The sequence below is a fragment of the Podarcis liolepis genome, assembly GCF_965112155.1.
Source record: "Podarcis liolepis genome assembly, chromosome: 6".
In the NCBI taxonomy this organism is placed as follows: Eukaryota; Metazoa; Chordata; class Lepidosauria; order Squamata; family Lacertidae; genus Podarcis; species Podarcis liolepis.
This window is the reverse complement of record NC_139559.1, coordinates 13471226-13489849: the sequence shown is the minus strand read 5'-3', so window position 1 is coordinate 13489849 and position 18624 is coordinate 13471226. Positions and strand designations below refer to the sequence as shown.

At 46.6% G+C, this 18624-nt stretch overlaps 1 protein-coding gene across 4 annotated transcripts in view; it reads left to right on the top strand.

The window, feature by feature from the left end:
- The first annotated feature begins 2429 nt into the window (after positions 1-2429).
- PHACTR3 (phosphatase and actin regulator 3) overlaps positions 2430-18624 on the top strand; it is a 224129-nt gene continuing 207934 nt past the window's right edge. The window contains exons 1-2 of one of the 4 annotated variants that reach the window (XM_083507495.1): positions 2430-2593; positions 2724-3438. In XM_083507495.1, coding sequence (XP_083363621.1) covers positions 3330-3438 — 109 coding nt within the window. In that variant the 5' untranslated portion in view covers positions 2430-2593; positions 2724-3329. The remainder of the gene's footprint in view (positions 2594-2723; positions 3439-18624) is intronic. The other 3 variants (XM_083507494.1, XM_083507496.1, XM_083507497.1) reach the window with 3 other exon arrangements.

Genomic DNA, 18624 nt, shown 5'->3' with positions numbered 1-18624 from the left:
ACGAGGACTCCCACAACACCTGGAGGACCACAGCTTTTCAAAAAACCATAGATCATAGAATCCTAGAGTTGGAAGGGACTCCAAGGATCAGCTAGTCCAACCCCCTGCAATGCGGGAATCTTAACTAAAGCACCCATGGTGGTGCATGACCAACTCTGCATTTGCAGACTTTTCGTGGAATGACATAACCAGGAAGTAGAGAGGGAACTGCAAAGCTGTGTTGTGCCCTGCAGTGCAAGGCCTGATATAACAGCTTGGAAGCAGCTTACTTGAGGAAACCATTTACTCAGTATATATAAGAACATAAGAAGAGCCTGCTGGATCAGGCCCATCTAATCCAGCCCCCTATTCCTATAGTGGTCAACCAGCCCCATCTTTACATTCAGCTGGAGGGTGCCTGTTACATGTGCCTGGACCGGGACATCTTGGCCACAGCAGTCCACCCATCGATAACTTCTAGTTTGTTTTGCACAAGGCTGCCCTTCAATTTGTTTTGGATCCTGCAACTACTGCAAAACGCAGCTGCACAGTTGTTCTCAGGATCAGCTGAAAGCATTGCACAGGCTGCCAATTTGCTACTGGGCTAGACGAACGGTTTTGCTGACGATGTATGAAACCTCACATGGTTCTGAACCAGGGTATCTGAGAAGCTGCTTTCCCCTCTACCTCACTCCCTGGTTGCTTAGATCTGTGGGTGAAGTTCTGTTGATGGCACCACAACACAATTGCAGGAAAGCATGCTGTGACCTGAAGTGAACCAAGCCCTCAAATGGGTATGTTTCTGATGTTCATTGAAAACTGTCCTTTTGTTCCAAGCCTCCCTGAATTACGTTGCAACCCTACTCCCCAGTTCACTTATCTGGGAGTAAGTCCCATTCAGTTCAGTGGCACTTATTTCTGCAGCCTAAGTCCATTTTCTCTCTGCAGCTTTTAATTCTTTGTGGTATCACGCTTTTAACATCGTGGTATGGACTTGCATCATATCCTGCTTTGACACAGCACTATGATATTCTCCTTTTTTATAATAATATTTATTGGATTTTCACAAATTATATAAACATAATCACTACAAACAAACAAACACAAAAACAAACAAGTATAATTTCAAAACCTTATTTTCTTAAAACTTACTTCACCGACCTCCTCATACCTCCCCTTTCTGCATTCCAATTTCAAATTTAATTCAGCAAATCCTCACCCTTAATTTTATCTAGTTGTATTCTTTTCTTTTCTTTTAACTTAATCTTTACAGCTGTAGTCCACTTACTTTCTATAATCATAACATTTTAACACTCATTAATTTTACAATATCTCTTAAGATAGATTTTAAATTTCTTCCAATCTTCTTCCGCCGTCTCTTTCCTCTGGTCTCGGATTCTGCCAGTCATTTCTGCCAGTCACATATAGTCTATCACCTTCATCTGCCATTCTTCCAGAGTGGGTAGATCTAGCACTATGATATTCTCTGAATGCAGATTGGTTCATAAATTCTGAAAGAATAACACACAAATAAATATTCACATTGCTTCCACAAGACAAAGAGTGTTGGGTGCATCTCTGCCTGGGGAGCAAAACTCCTTGCCTAATACTATTATGCAAACACCATGGGCTAAGCTGCTTCAAGATCCTGTTTGAATCACTTCTGTTCACACAGACGTTTCCTGAAGTCTAGCTCAACCACCAGTTATTCAGGAATGCACTCCCCAAACAGCATACATGCGGTCAGCAACACACAGTGACCATGATTGTGTGCTGCATGTTGAATGAGTATATTGATGCTGCTTTTATGGGTGTCATGTGCTGTGTTCACCACCAAGCTTATTATATGTAAGCCTATCTATCAGCCAGCCAGCCAATCAATCAATCAATCAATCAATCAATCAGTGTGTGAGAAAGAGGATGGGCTTTCCCAAGTGTTCCCACCATTCTGAGCAGCGGTTGAGAACAATAAAAAGATGGGTTTGCAGATTGGGAAGGGTCTTAGCCCAGCAAATGAGCGTCTGCCTTGAACGCAGGAGGTCCCAAATTCAACCACCCCCACCCCAGAAGGGACCCCGAGGTTCATCTAGTCCAGCCCCCCGCAATGCAGCTGGAGCAAACCTGCAACACTGGCGTTATCAGCACCACACTTTAACCAGTTGATCAGATTCCTGCCTGAAAAACTGCCTGAAAAACTGGACAGCAGCTGTCACTCAGTGTAGGCAATACTGAGCTTCTCGGTTTGACTCCGTATCAGGCAGCTTCCTGGATGCTAGACATCTCTTCCTTTCCAGTTCCACAGGATCCTTACCAAAACACACACACACTCCCCCCCCACCCCCTGCCTGGGTCTAGAGAAAGTCTAGGCAAGGGAAACGCATGGCCCGCACCGCCGCGACCATGTGTGCCGGAACGTGCGTGTGCCATGAAGTCTGAAGCGCAGGCTGCTCTCGCGTCTTGCCACCGGGATCTCCACCAGCCTCGCCTCCCCTCTCCCTCCCCGTCAGGGGCGTGTGAAGGTGTCAGGTCGGAGAAGGCAGGAGGCCTCCGCCTCTCGCGCACACCTGCTGCTCCCCATTCCTTTCCTTCCTTCCTCCTCTTTTGTGCAGTGCAGGTAAGCTCTCTCCCACCCACGACCCCTCCTCCTCCCTCCTCTCTCCCCCCTCTCCTTCTCCCCCCATCCTCGGTGATGTCACACCTACTCTCGCAGGGCATGATGGGAGAATCCCTCTGTTTCCCAACAGATGCGCGAAGAAGAAGAGCAGCGACAGCAGCAGCAGCAAAAAAGCAGTTCCAAGGAGGGTGGGTGCGCGTGCTTTCTTTTATTTTCGCTTGCCTTTTCTCCTCTGCCTGGCCGTGATATGGGAAGAGACTCCTCCTGAGCCTAGGACTTGGCTCACTCCGACCTCCTCCCTTCACCTCACCTGCCATCCATCCCCCTTGCCTTCCTTCTGACCAAGGCAGCGTGAAGCCAGCCTTCGCCACCCGGAGGAGAAGATGCCCAGGAAGAAACTTCTGCAGCGCCCCGCCGAGCCCTAGGAGCCCCCAGGCGCTGGGAGGGACGCCCATCCTTGCATCTGGATGGTGCCAGCGGACTGCTTGGCATCGGGGCGCTTGCAGGAGGAGGCTGGTTGCCAGCATGCTCCCGCTGCTGGGACTCCCCGGCTGAGAAGAGAGGCGCGCTCTGCACCACCACCAGCGGGTCACCCCCTTCCCCGTCGTGACCTTGGGCTGCCTCCGGTTTCATGAGCGCCTCTCCCTCCTCCTCCTCTTCCTCCTCCTCCGGCCTCTGAGATCTTCTCTCCCTCCCCCTCCCCTCCCCACCCCTCCCTTCCCTTCCCCACCCCCTCATGGCTGCATCAGAAGAAGGAACTGGCTGTTTTCTCCCCAGAGGCAGGTCACAAAGCGACCCCAGCATCCTCGGGGACACCGCCGAGACTGAAGCCGAGGAGCAGCAAGGTAAAAATGCAAGCGGGACTTTCTCTCTCTCTCTTCCACGCCCCTCCTCCTCCTCCTCCCAGTATAGCAGAGGATGTGGGCTGGGTGGTGAGGAATGGGAGAGAGTCGTAGAGGCAGAGGAAGAGAGAGGGAGAGGGAAACAGATCGGGAATGGGTGTGTGTCTATGTGTCTTCGCATCTGCCAATCTGGCAATAAGCCTGTCAGAGAAGGGAGGGCAGAAGGAAATTAGGAACATATTCTCTGCAGTAAGTCCTGAAATGATGCAGTGGCTTAGCTGTAAATAGGATTACATGAGAGCATTCTCCCTATCCCGGCCCTTCGGAAGGGCAACGCTCCCCTCTGCCAGCTGAAGGAAGCATTTCAGAGGAGGGCAAGGGGGAAAGAGCCAGGATTCTTCCCCGAAATTTTTCAGCCACCCTCTTACTGGGCAGCAAGCTTCCTTAAACCTTGGATACTCCGTCCTCTCTCAGTACCCCTTCCTCCTTGAAACAGGCTGTCTTATTCACAAATGATAAAGCGAGGCAGAGAGAAAGGGACATGCCCAAGGCAGCTCAGGAAGTCATTGGCAGAGACCAGATTTCCAACTCCACGAGTTCTGCATCAGAGGGCAAGCAGTCATGGCCAGGGCTCTCAGGCAGTAAAAACTCAGAACAGGTGATCTCAGGCTCCACCTGGCTGACAGTTACCTGATGCTGTTCACCTGCTTGGGAAGATGCTAGTCAATAATATTAGTTCACCCTCCTTTTTTTGCCTGCAGTTGGAAGAGACTGGCCTCTCCCTTGTGCCATCATTGGAGAGGGATGCTCAGTCCAAAGTGACAAGAGCTGCTTTATCCTGGAAAGTTGCCTAAGCTCTGTTGTCTCGCTCTCACCCCACACGACATCCAGCCCATCCCACTCCTCTCAATCTACAGGCATGCAAACACACTGAAAATAAAACGGCTAAAATCAACACTGCCTGCTCCTTGTGAGACCATCCAAGAGCTGAGAGCAGGCAGGACGGGAGCTGGGTTGCTTAAGCTGATCTGTGTCGGTTCCCACACATAGCCTAATTTACCTGGGCAATTTAATCGAAGCTTGGGCATGTGCCTGACTTGCCCCTTGCAACAGAGAGAAAGAGAAGGTTGTCTCATAAAGTGGGAGGGGATCAGCTGTTGGCATGAGAAGTCACCATGGAGATGGAACAAGCAGAGTAATAATTAAGTCACCAATCCCACCCTCTGGCCCACCCCATCGAGAAAGCAATTTTCGGGACACACCAAGAAGTAGGAAACACAACAGCGAGTGTTGAAAGAGAGAGGGAGAGAGGCTGGGAGTGGGGGTGGGAGAGCTTGACGTCTGCAACCCCATTTTTCTATTTATAAGTGTGAGAGAAGAAGGCTTTCACCACCAACAAGCCCTCCCCTTCACTTTCTCCTCCTTTTGAAGCATAAAACTCTTTCCACTGAATTGCAAAATCTTTCTAGCAGTGACTCACACACTGGGGTTCTCAAAGGAGCACAGCAGCAGCAGCAGCAGCAAGGCATTGTGTTTGGGATTTTGTGTGTGTGCGGTGGTGGGTTAATTGCGAGAACAGTTGGTTCTGGGAAGGGAGCCGTTTCCTGTGGCCGGTGTGAAATTAAACACATGCGCACACAACAAAACGGGACCAAACTTGACAGGGTGCTTTCGTGGCAGGATTGTGCGGCAGGGGAATTCAGATGACAATCAGCTGGATGGGAAGCCCAGGACCCAACAGACTGATATGCACAAGGAGCCAAGGCTGAGTGTCATGGGCTCTTTGTGCAAGAGATGTTGACTTAGAGTCTTGATTGAACACAACAGAGGCAGCGACTGTTCCAATGTAGGCTTCAGAAAAATCTCCCATGGAAGTCTGTAACTAAGGGATCTGTGGGAGGGGGCACTGACTTTGACACAGACCCCCACAAATGAAACAAAATTATCAGAATATGCCCCTTCACTTAATATACCCTAGTTGTGTTCTGAGTACTCTCCTCAACACACACACATTCCTGCCCTCACAATTTTGTAGTCTACCTCACTGCCTTAATTAATGGGTAACTTTATATTCTGAATCTCTAAACTGACTGTGCAATTACTTTCAGGAAAAGTAAATTAACAGGAAACCTGCTTTAAAAGCAGGTGTGTCTCATTAAGACAGCATCTCCCCCCCACTATAAATAAAAAAGCAATTAAATCCCCTCCTAGACCTCTTCATGCCATCTCTCCCCTCACCCACCAAGCCAAGGTTTCAGCTATAGACCTGTCCTGATGTACTGATATCTGAGAGTAAATCCTGTTTGAGGGCCATTCCAAAACAGTGTTTTAAACCAGCACATGCTAAAGTCCTTCTCTCTTATTTGTCTTCTCCTTTTCACAATGGTCATTCCATCTGTCTGATGGCACCGCCTGTCAGAATATGCAAACATGTTAATAATGAGGACTGAGTGGCTCTAAGCTTCATTTTACACAGTCTAATAATTGAGGATCCTTGTTGCTCTGGAAACAGATTTTTTTAAGGGAATAATGAGAACAGCTGATGAATCTTTCCTGCCTAACCACGCTGATATATCCCAGGTCATGGGAACAAAGGCTGTCACTAGCACAAAGTGCTAGCCTTTCCCCCTAAGGGACAATAGTGTCTGAATGAGAGGAATGTTCATTTGTGTGCTTTCACATCTGAAGGCTGCAGAAACCATACATTCCCTTAATTTCAATTTCGCTCACTTCTTGCCTGTTTCTAGGTAATGAAAAGCAGTGTTGGCAGGCTGACAAATAGATAGGTTGTATGTGTGATTTTTTTTTCTTTTTTAAAGGACAGATCTGTTTGAGGAAATGCATTTTTTTTTATTTGCCTGAAGGAAGATCATTTTTTTTTGCCCCCAAATATTAACTTATTTTGTGTTGCTTTTCCTAAAGAAAATGATGTTTAAACCAACTCTAGGCATCCGCGATCAAAACAATAAAGCAACAAGCAACACCCCATAATATACGGAATAAAACACACATAACTTCAAACAACTATTTGCAATAAATTACGAATGAATATCATTATATAAATGCCGGTTTTGTCTTCTCTTCCATAATTTCTGTGATTTGCATAGGCTTATTAGGAAATTGACTAAGAATACAACCTTCACACCTCTGTTTAAGAGATCATACACTGAGGTCAATAGGATTTACACTCAAGCAATTTTACAGTGTTCTGTAATTTCAGGAGCGGTTTGCATTCTGCTGTCCATCTAACCTAACATGAAATCAGTAAAATCCCATGTAAGTTAATGAGTGCAATCAACGAGCTCTCCTTCTGTGGAGGCTGCACTCATCTCATTGGAACTCAAGACTGCCTTAAAATAATTCTGTTTCAAAGTTCAGATTCAGATGCCAGTAGTAGGGGGCTAGAACTCTCTTGTGTGTCCACACCATGAGGACTGTATTGTCTGCTGCAACACATCCTGCTTTGCTTATCCAAGTTCCTCATTAGCAGATACGTTGACTTGATGGCAAAAGAATACTTGCAACTGTTGGAACAATGGGAGCAATAGTTGCTTACAATTCTGTTCCTTCCGTCTTCAAAAGTATATGGAGAAAGAAGAAAAATGGCCAGCCAAAATAACCAAAGACTGAAAGTACCTTTCTTACCTATAGGGTGCTTGAGTGTGTGCAAATGTAGGGCACATGTCTGCTTGTGGTCCCAATTGCTCATGGTCCCATCAATGGCAGTGGTCTATGGGGCAGTAATGCAATAAGTGCCCTTCTTTCCTCTGGAGCCCTGTATGTGGAACACCCTCTCTGGGGAAGTCCACTTATCACTTTCTCTGATGCCTTCCAAGTGCCTGTTAAAGATGAATCTGCTCACAACAGCTTTTGACATGTAGTGGGGAAGTTATCTGATTTCCCCAGTTGCTGGAAATCACAAATAGGAAGAGTGCTGTTGTGCTTATCTCCTGCTTGTGGACATCCTGTGGGCACTTGCTTGGCCACTGTGAGAACAGGATCCTACTCTAGATGGGCCCTTTGCTTGACTCAGCAGACTCTGCATTGCGTATGTTTGTGCTTCGAGTTATACTTGGTGATTTAATTGTTTTATGTAGAATAGTGGGCAGTGAGGCAGAACAGGGCCTTCTCAGTGGTGACTCCCTGTCTTTGCCAGCTGAGATCAGGTCGTCTTGCCCTGGTGACATCTTGACATTGCCTAGAAACATACTTATTTTGCCAGGCACCTGGTGGCTAAGTGTTCAGTGCGGCAAGAGAGAGTATGTCGTGCTCTGCTGCTGTTTTCTAAAGCTGGTGTTGTTTCATTGTGATTTCAATTGATTTTCTTGGTTGTGTAGAATGTGCGGCTGTTTTTGAGAGGTTTTAATTAAGGCTGTTAAGCTGACCTGAGACTCCTCTTGGAGAAGGTGAAGCATAAAAGCAATGAACGGTAACAACATTAAGACAAGAATTGGGGGGGGGGGCTAATGGAATTAAGTAGCAATCTCAGTGGTAAAGCACCTGTTTTGCATGTGTGGGTTCAATCCCTGGGTAGAACTGGGATAAACTCCTGACGGAAATCCTGGATAGGCAGGTAGACAATAATGAGCTACAGGGATAAACAAAAAAAAGGAAAAAAAGAAAAGTAATTTTGCATAGGCCTAACTGACTCTTAGGGATGCGGGTGGCACTGTGGGTTAAACCACAGAGCCTAGGACTTGCCGATCAGAAGGTTGGTGGTTCGAATCCCCACGATGGGGTGAGCTCCCATTGCTCTGTCCCAGCTCCTGCCAACCTAGCAGTTCAAAAGCACGCCAAAGTGCAAATAGATAAATAGGTACTGCTCCGGTGGGAAGGTAAACGGCGTTTCCGTGAGCTGCTCTGGTTCGCCAGAAGCGGCTTAGTCATGTTGGCCACGTGACCTGGAAGCTGTATGCCTGCTCCCTCGGCCAAAAAAGCGAGATAAGCGCCACAACCCCAGAGTCGGTCACGACTGGACCTAATGGTCAGGGGTCCCTTCACCTTTACTTAACTGACTCTTGGAATTTGCTACCGAAAGAACATGTTGAAGATCACAAACTTAGGTATTTTTTTTAATGGATTGGACAAATTTATTGAGGATAGGACTCTGAAAGGCAATTATGCTTGGCAGCAAAATTGAAGTTCCATGTTCAGCAGCAGTCTATCTGAGTACCAAAAGCTGGGGACGAACAAGAGTTGAGGACTGATGCTTCCTAGTTTCGCTGTAGCTTCTAGCCGGCTGCTGTTGAAAATAGGCTGCGGGTGAGGACCTTGGTTGCTTGTTCAGATATTCTTATGCTCTTTTATCTCCAATACCATTTTCATTTTATTCTCTAAACCAGGCTCTCTTTTTTCATTTAAAGAAAAGTATTTGTCCCACACAATAGCTTTGAGATTCAAAACATTCTGCTTCGCTTTGTTCAGCCAAAAAGAAATTGCCTTTGCATTTTGTCATGGTAATTTCCCCCATGTTCCCTCCTGGTGCATGACATTGATGATCACAATACAGTCCTGACCTCAGCCAGTGATGACAACTTCAGCAGAGGCTCTTGGTTCCCCCTCAGCCCCTATACGAAAACATAACCTTCTGGCGAAGAGTCCTAGATGGTCCCAGCTTCGATCCCTGGCATCTCCAGGCAGAACAGGAAAAGAATCCGGTCTGAAACTCTAGAGAGCCATTGCCAGTCAGTGTAGATGACATTGACCTAGATGGACCTCTGGTCTGACTTGGTATAAAGGCAGGTTTTGCTGTTCCTAACTCACTATATCATCATCATCATCATCATCATCATCATCATCATCATCATTTATTATTTATACCCCGCCCATCTGGCTGAGTTTCCCCAGCCACTCTGAGCGGCTTCCAATCAAGTGTTAAAAACAATACAGCATTAAATATTAAAAACTTCCCTAAACGGGGCTGCCTTCAGATGTCTTTTAAAAAGAAGATAGCTGCTTATTTCCTTCACATCTGAAGGGAGGGTGTTCCACAGGGTGGGCACCACCACCAAGAAGGCCCTCTGTCTGGTTCCCTGTAACCTCACTTTCACAATGAGGGAACCGCCAGAAGGCCCTCGGTGCTGGATCTCAGTGTCCGGGCTGAACGATGGGGGTGGAGACGCTCCTTCAGGAATACTGGACCGAGGCCATTTAGGGCTTTAAAGGTCAGCACCAACACTTTGAATTGTGCTCGGAAATGTAATGGGAGCCAATGCAGATCTCTCAGGACTGGTGTTATGTGGTCCCCCCGGCGGTCACTCCCAGTCACCAGTCTAGCTGCTGCATTCTGGATTAATTGCAGTGTCCGGGTCACCTTCAAAGGTAGCTCCACGTAGAGTGCATTGCAGTAGTCATAAGGGAGAGGCCAAGTAATTGTTGAATGCATGTGCTTTACCACTGAAATGCAGCTAGGAACTCTAAAATTGTAGCTCTGGGAAGTGAACAGCAGCTTCCTACCAACTCTTGGCACCCTTAACCAACTATAGCTCCCAGAATTCTTTGGGGGAAGCCATGACTGTTTAAAGTGGCATCATGGTGCTTTAAAGGTTGTGGGATGTGAAACATAAGAGCAGTCAAGTACAACATTCCTAGAGTGAACATGTTTACACATGGGGAGGAATGTTTGTCCAGCCAGTAGGTAAACTTCCTGTTTCCTTCTGGGCTGGGACAGACTTCCTCTGCTTGTGACTAGAGGTGGGCGTGGCCTCACCTGTGCAGGTAACGACAAAAGCACAGGGCAGGGCAGCCATCTCTGACTCTATGACTACATGCATCGAAGAAGCAACATCTGCTTAGCCAAAGATGCTTTCAACCAAGAGAGGACAAAGGGACTGTCTCCTTATGAGATAGTTTCCAGGTGTATGTTACTTTTCTAAGCTAAGTCTGCCTTCTGGGATCCGATTGTGAACAGAATGTGAGTAAACTCTTTTTATACTTTTATAGAAGACTGTGGCGTGTCTTATCTTTTATGAGGGAATAAGGGGAAAATACCAGAACAGTTATTATAGAGGCTTTAGCGAGCCTGAGCAAACGTATCCGCTGTGAGTTTGAAAGGGGAATGTTACTCTGCTAAATTGTGAACTTGTTAACACAAGTTGGAAAGGCTATAATCAAAAAATATATCCTCTCCTGCATCCCTGAACATTCCCACAGTCCACATTCTTATGACAGACCTCCAATTCTGGTGATTCATCAGGGCTCTTCTTAGGCAGTCCTGTCCTGCCCACGTGAGCACTGCCAAACAGTGCTTTGGCTCATGTTTGACTCCACATGGAACCGTGACCATTTGTAAACAATTTGATGTGGCAGGGGCTGACCAGATGGAAGGCTTTCCATGCCAGCTCTGAATTCAACCATGTGGCAGTGTTGACTGTGAACTATGCAGGTGCGAGGTATTACAGCTTCCACGTGGAAATGGAATATGCTGCAGTAGATTTGGTGTCTCTCTTATATAAGCTACAGCTCTTTAATTGTCTCAAGGTGTGGGCTCAAGGGGAAAGAGTTCTCTGAATCGTGGCAATGTTACTCTATGGTACATGAAGCACAATTTCTTTGTGGAGGGTTTGCAGCTCAGTAGTATGCTTTGCATGAAAAGAGTTTCCAATTCAATTCCTGTCATCTTTAGAAAGGCTGGGGAAACTCCTGCCTGGAGAGCAGGGGATGGGGACTGTTGTCCAAAGAACCTGAAGTTTGGCGAACCTTCTTCAAGCTTGTGTCTCCCTTCATTGTTGGACTCCAAATCTCATCATCCCCAATCAGCTTAGGCAATGGTCAGGAATGATGGGAGTTGTAGTCTAACATCATTTGGGGCACAAAGGTTGAAGAAGGCCAGTGTAGACAATACTGATCTAGATTAAACATTGTTTTGACCATTGATATAAGCCAAGGCAACTTCCCATTGCATTTTAGGAAAGGCCTTGGGGATTTTTCTTTTTGACCTTGAGCATCCAAATTGTATCCTTTATGGTCTAGTTTTAGGCAGGAGTCAATAGGGATCAAACTATATGTTACATGCAAATGGGCATAACTTTAATGTCCACTTTGCAAGGGGCTGTTTGAGAGCAGAGAAGCAGCATGAGGAGGAAGTACTTAACCCATTTTCCTGCTGTTTCCTACTGCAAATCATCCCTGAAATGGCTCCCCCACCAAGATTCCAAACACGTTTTCCTTCTCATACATGCATTTGAGACTTCCCAGGGAGAAAAGCTGCTGTGGGGAAGCAATTTAGTCCAGCAAATTGTGGGTGGGAAAATAATTAAACACCCCTTCCCTCCCGCTGCTTCTTTACTCCCACTCAACCCCTTCCAGCATTGAATCCTCAAGAAAGGCGGTTGAACTACAGCTGCAAGCTTTTGTGTGTGTTTGACATGCGCTTTTGGCCTTTTAATGACATTAAAACAAGAGGATGCAATCTCTCGGTTTTCCGTATATTTAGTACAGCGGGATTACGTTCTGATGCAAATTTTTGCCTTTTTGCAAGGCCCTGCATTTCATCCAGCTTCATGGCTGAGTTGACCTTGACACTCACACGGAAATTCTATGAATTGCCCAAAGTCACACACAGTTGAGTCATTGGGATCAGCTGGGATAAGAGCCCAGAAACCTTCTGGTTCAATCACAAAATGGCATGAAGTGGGCTGGAAAAAAAAACAGAAATGAGAAATGGCAGCAGGAAGAGATTAAACAGAAGCCAACCTTTGATCAGCAGACGAAATCTAGAAAATTAAATCGTGCCCCTTAATTTGTGTTCCTAATGTGTTTCTTAAGTTGTTCTTAGTTGTAGAATAATAATTTGCTGTAGATCCTATGGCTAAGATAACCAAATCTGATAACAAGCATTTCTTCACCTTTGGAGGCTATGTCCATCTCCCTACCCGCCGGAAGTGTATTGTACTGTGTATTCTCCTCCTAAGGTGGCCAGTCATGGCCACAGTTCTGTGTAAGGTTTTGGTTGCCTAGCCTCAAAGAGGATATTTAATAGCATTTAAGAGAATATTTAAGATATTTAGAAATTTAAGAAGGATGTTGACAAGCTGGAGTGTGTCCAGAGGATGGTTTGGTTTGGAACAGAGGAGAGGAGATACGATAGCCATCTCCCAATATCTCAAGGGCTTCCACATGGAAGAGAGAACAAGCTTGTTTTCTCCTGCTCTGGAGGGTAGGACTTGAACCAATGGCTTCAAGTTACCAGAAAGGAGGTTTGTGAGTGGAACGTTCTCCCTTGGGAGCATAGGCGCCGACTCCATGGGGCCTGAGGGGGCCCGAGCCCCCTCAAAAATTCGTTTGGGGGGGCTCAGCCCCCCCAATAATCTCGGGCGGCGGTGGGCGCGTCCGCGGCTTTTATAGGGCGCCCGGCGCGCACCAGCTCAATAACGGGCACCGGCGCGGCGGGGGGCGCCGGGCCGGGGGAGGGGGGCGGCCGGCCTGTCTCCTTGGCAACCCCATTGAGCAGCGCGGCTCCCCCGGGAGGTCCATCCCCCCGCGCCGCCGATCGCCAACACCGCCGACGCTGTGGCTGCCCGAGCCCGAGCCCGAGCCCGAGCCCGACCCCGAAGCCCGAGCCCGAGCCCGAGCCCAAGCCCGTCAGTCAGTCAGGAAGGAAGGAAGGAGAAATGGGGAGGGAGACGAGGGAGGAAAATTGCGCGCAGGGTGAAGAAAGGAGAAGGGCGAACGAGACGATCTTCCAACCCAAAAAAGGGCTGGAAGACTGGGAGGATGAAGGATCGGGAAAGAAAGCGACGCCTTCCCCGCCCGCGACGTCGCCCGCTTGTCATTGGCAGCGCAGCGGGCGCCCAGAGGGGCTGGGCACCGGCGCAGGGCCGCTCCACAGCCGCGGAGGACAGCTGCGCGGCTAGCAAGGTGCGCCGCGTAGAGCGCGGCCCTTGTGTGGCCCGGTGGCCAGGCAAGCTCGGGTGGGGACCCCCATGCGAATCTAAGACGGGAGAAGAGGGCAGAGCAAAGGGGGTCCCTTCCCCAACCTCCGGCTCCGAGACTTCCCTGCGCCCCAGAAAAGCGAAAGGATTTTCTCTTCTTCTTTTTTTATAAATATTTTATTAAGTTTTCAAATACAAAGTTAGAAACATACACTGAAGAAAAAAGTAAAAGAACAAGAAAAAGAAAAAAAGAAAAAGAAGAAAAGAAAACCAACCATTCAACACATTTTTTATATAGCTAACTGGACTTCCTCGCATCTCCCTTACCCTGCATTCTTTATAATAAAGATATCAGCAAATTATTACCTTGTTTCGTACCTTATTTTGTGCTTTTCAAATACTATACCTCTAAATTTAACATACTTTTCATCAGTTACTTATATCTTAAATTAAACATAGTATTACCTTAGATTTTGACCTTTTCTTACTTAAAATATAATTTCCTGTTTCCCAAATCTAATTGCTGAAGCTATAGTTTCCGAATCGTGTAAATTTTTAACATTCATACAACTTATATTGTTTTTGTAAATAGTCCTTAAAATTTTTCCAGTCCTCTTCCGTTGTTTCTTCTCCCAAATCTCGGATTCTGCCAGTCATTTCAGCCAGTTCCATGTAGTCCATCAATTGCGTCTGCCACTCTTCCAGTGTGGGCAAATCTTGTGTCTTCCAATATTTTGCGATAAGTATTCTTGCTGCTGTAGTTGCATACATAAAGAAAGTTCTATCCTTCTTTAACACTTTCTGGCCAACAATGCCCAAGAGGAAGGCCTCTGGTTTCTTGGGAAAGGTATACTTAAATACCTTTTTTAACTCATTATAGATCATTTCCCAGAAGGCCTCCACTTTTGGACAAGTCCACCAGAGGTGAAAGAATGTCCCTTCAGCCTCCTTACATTTGCAACATTTATTATCAGACAGGTGATATATTTTTGCAAGCTTGACTGGGGTCATGTACCACCTATAAATCATTTTCATAATATTTTCCTTCAAGGCATTACATGCCGTGGATTTCATTCCGGTGGTCCATAACCTTTCCCAGTCCTCAAACATGATGTTATACCCAATATCCTGAGCCCATTTTATCATGGCTGATTTGACTGTCTCATCCTGAGTGATTTTCTCTTCAACCTGCCCTCCATCCTCTTGCAGAAAACTCTTTGCCTGCCCTGCCCGTATCTCGTTTTTGCTTTTTAATTCCACACACGCACCCTTCGGACTTCGTGGCAATCGGGCGCACGGGTGCGTTTCCTAAGAGAGTGAGGACCCCCGCCTCCTCCCCACCTGCTCCCTCGCCAGCCAGCCAGCCGCGCGCCCTAGCCGGAGAGCCCCGGCCGTCCCCGTCGCGCAATCGGCTGGATCTCCCTTCAGCAGGCTGTGCTCACAACTCGGCCCAGGGACCCTCAGCAGCGGATCTCCGGCTCAGCTGAAGAATCCGGCAACAAGCCCCCTCCTCCCCAATCGCTCCGCCGAAATACGCTCCAAAATCCCCCAGATAGGCCGCCGGCCGCCAAGTCTAGTGGCGCCCTGAGCGAGGGTCTCTCCCCAACACCGCCACCTCGAACTGCGTTCTCCCGGCTACCCGAGCGAACCAGCGGCAGGACCCCGGTATGGGCCCCCCCAATATTTTTTATAAGTCGGCGCCCCTGCTTGGGAGTTTGTGGACTCTCCTTCCCTAAAGCAGAGGTTGGATGGCCATCTGTCAGGGATTCTTTAGTTGAGATTCCTGTAGTGCTATAAAAGAGGCAATCAAAAAGAGCAAGGGGATGGAGCTGCTGCTCTATGAGGAAAGGTTACAACATGTTCAGTGCTTTATTTTACAAAAACAGCAAATGATAGAGGTACAGAAGGTTATGCATGGCACGGAGAAAGGGCACATAGCATCTTTCTGCCTCTTTCATAATACTAGGACTTGGGGCCATCCGATGACTTTTTTGCACAGTACGCAGTTAAACTATGGGATTTGCTTGCATGATAGGTAAGGTAAAAGGCAAAGGACCCCTGGTTAAGTCCAGTCAAAGGTGACTATTGGGCTGCGGCGCTCATCTCGCTTTCAGGCTGAGGGAGCCGGCATTTGTCCACAGACAGCTTTCTGGGTCATGTGGCCAGCATGACTAAACTGATTCTGGCACAACGGGATACTGTGATGGAACCCTTAGTGCATGGAAATGCCATTTACCTTCCCACCACAGCGGTACCTATTCATGCTTTCGAACTGCTAGGTTGGCAGGAGCAGGGACAGAGCAACGGGAGCTCACCCCGTCGCGGAGATTCGAACCGCCAATCTTCCGATCAGCAAGCGGTTGGTTTAGTGGTTTAGACCACAGCACCACCCGCGTCCCTGCTTGCATGAGATGACTTCCAACTTGGATAGATTTTTTAAAAAACAATATATATAGACAAATTCAGGGAGGATAAGATTATCAAGGGCTACCACCTTCACATGCAGAATATTAGTTGGTGGTTCAGTCATCAAACAATGCACGTGTACATATGAAGCAGATCCCAATGACAGACAGACATACTGCATTGTAACTGGGGTGTTGGGACGCTGTAAGAAATTCCTATAATGTTAGGACTATGATGGTCCATTCACGCATGGAGGTCATCATTAGGTGAGCATCAATTGATGAACTTCTTGTCATCTACACAGATGATTTTCTCATGGTAAGTATTCTCACTTTGGTAGCTTTCATGCTGTGACGTCAAAGCATTTCTCCTTTCAGCATGCCCAGAATTCAACATCTGGACTCCAGACACACAGCTGAATCCCGGCATGCATTCTGATCCTTCCACATAAGAGGGATTCCACTAGCCACTTTAATTTAATGTCGGCTTGGGAGCAGAAATCCACTGGAAACTGTATAATGCGATTAAATAAAAACTCCTTCATCCCTGGAGCCATCAGAGGACCCACATTATCATTTTTTCCCCTTGAGGAGATGCTGGAAAGGCATTTAATTGCTTTCTGATACGACTGGGATTCAGTAACGGCTGTGGCTTTAATGCTAATATCTCGATATTAGCAAAGGTAATTCAGCTAAATGGTGTTATCACGGTAGGTGGAGAGTTTCATGGTGGAGAACATCTGTTCTGTATGTTCTGACTGGAACTGATAATATATAGTGCTAACTAATCAGCATTAAAGTACTCCTAGGACACTAGGCTGCATCAACAGAAGTATAGTGTCCCCATCAAGGGAAGTAACAATCCCACTCTATTCTACCTTGGTCAGACCCCACCTGGAGTCCTGTGTCCAGTTCTGGGCACCACAGTTTAAGAAGGATGTTGACGAGCTGTAACGTGTGCAGAGGAAGGCAACCAAGATGATAAAGGGTCTGAAAACCAAGCCTTATGAGGAATGGTTGAGGGAGTTGGGTATATTTAGCCTGGAAGAGAGGAGACTGAAAGTAGGTATGATAGCTATCTTCCAACATCTAAAGAGCAAGCTTGTTTTCTCCTGCTCTGGAGGGTAGGACCCAGACCAATGGCTTCAAGTTACAAGAAAGGAGATTCCAATTAAACATCAGGAAGAAATCTCTGACAGTAAGAACTGTTTGACAGTGGGGCAGATTCCCTCAGAAGGTGATAGACTCTCCTTCATTGGTGGCTTTTAAGCAGAGGTTGGATAGTCATCTGTCTTGGATGTTTGGCTAAGATTCCTGCATTGCAGGAATGGCCCTCCATGCTCTTCCAACTCTACAATTCTATGCTTCTATGATTTTAAGCCGAAAAAATAGTTGTGTAAGTACAAGCCCCCCTACCATTTGCATAGTTCAAAAGAATTTGCTTGATTTTTATTTAACTCCATTTCTGAGTCAATTCGTATACAACATCTTGAAGTGATTTAACAATAAAAACATATCTAAAGCAGTTTTATATATAAAAACAATTTCAAATCCAATACAGTTATATATATATAACTCTTTCTACTAAAACAATTGCATAAGAGTGATTTTATAGTATGTTGATTAATAAATACATATGTTCAATAAATTACTTTGTTCAGGTAATAGCCAGCCTATTAAGACTGCAATCTGATACAGTAGGTAAACCAATGTGGTGCCCTCAAGATCCTGTTGGACTACAACTCCCATCATCCCTGACTATTTACCATGCTATTCAGGGCTGATGGGAATTGGAGTTCAACAGGATCTGGAGGGTGCCAAGTTGACTGCCTCTGCTGTACAAACTTACCTGGGGCTAATCTCATGGAACAAAGTGGATTGGGCCACAAAGCTCACAGCCTTACTAACAGCATAACATTTTCTCTGTGAGTCCATAAGAAGATGAGAAGAGCTTGCTGGATCAGGCACCTTGTTCTCATAGTGAACACCCAAATGCAGAAAACCTTCAAGCAGAACCCAACTAGGATTGCCATATTTCAAGAAGTGAACATCTGGACACAGACGTTGTTGAGCTTTTTTTGGTGTGGGTTTCCCGGACATGCCTGCAATATTCCATGTTTACTCATCCTGATGGTTCCTCCCTGCAGCTAGATGCTGCTGTCTGTAAGTGTGCAATAACGACTAATGTGACACAAGAACTTTTCTTCTCACTGCACCCTTCAGCTGCAGTTTCAGTACAGATGCCAGAGTGCCCCCCACGAAGACAAACGCACTGTGTCCCCTTTTTGTGCCAAACAGGGATCATAAAGAGCAGATGATGTTTGGGCTCTGCATGCAAATGTTTCCGCAACCTCTCCTGCCCCCGCTGCCGTGCATACAACTTCTTCAGTCAGATCTTGGGAAGACTCAACCCTGGCAAGGAATAAACAGTAAATGAAAGATGCTTTGTTCTCAAGGCTGTGACACAGTGTACATTCTAGAAGCGGTTCTTGAAATTGTTATATATTGAAGATTAGTGTTCGGGTTTGCATTTTCTGTGTGGATGGCAGTCACATTGGAGGGTGCAAGCTCAGCTGAAACTATTCACTAGTTTCTTTGTGTGTGCATCCCCATGTGAATATTTTTAGTTGTTCTGAAAAAAAATGCCTCCATTCTTTGATTATTTTCCAGCACACCTAGCGATAATGTTTGACTGCTCATTTGCATTGCCCTCACTCTTTATTGCCTATGCTTGACCTCAGTGGTCTCACATAGCTAAATCTGACTGGCTATGTAGTGTCATCACATGCTGCTTCCTGCAGGATCCCTGATTGGTTGGGATGCGACTTATATCCAGAAAAGAGGAAGCAGAAGGAGCTGGGGAGTGAAGTATCTCGTAAGCAGCAGCGCAACAGCCATGAGAGACAATGGTC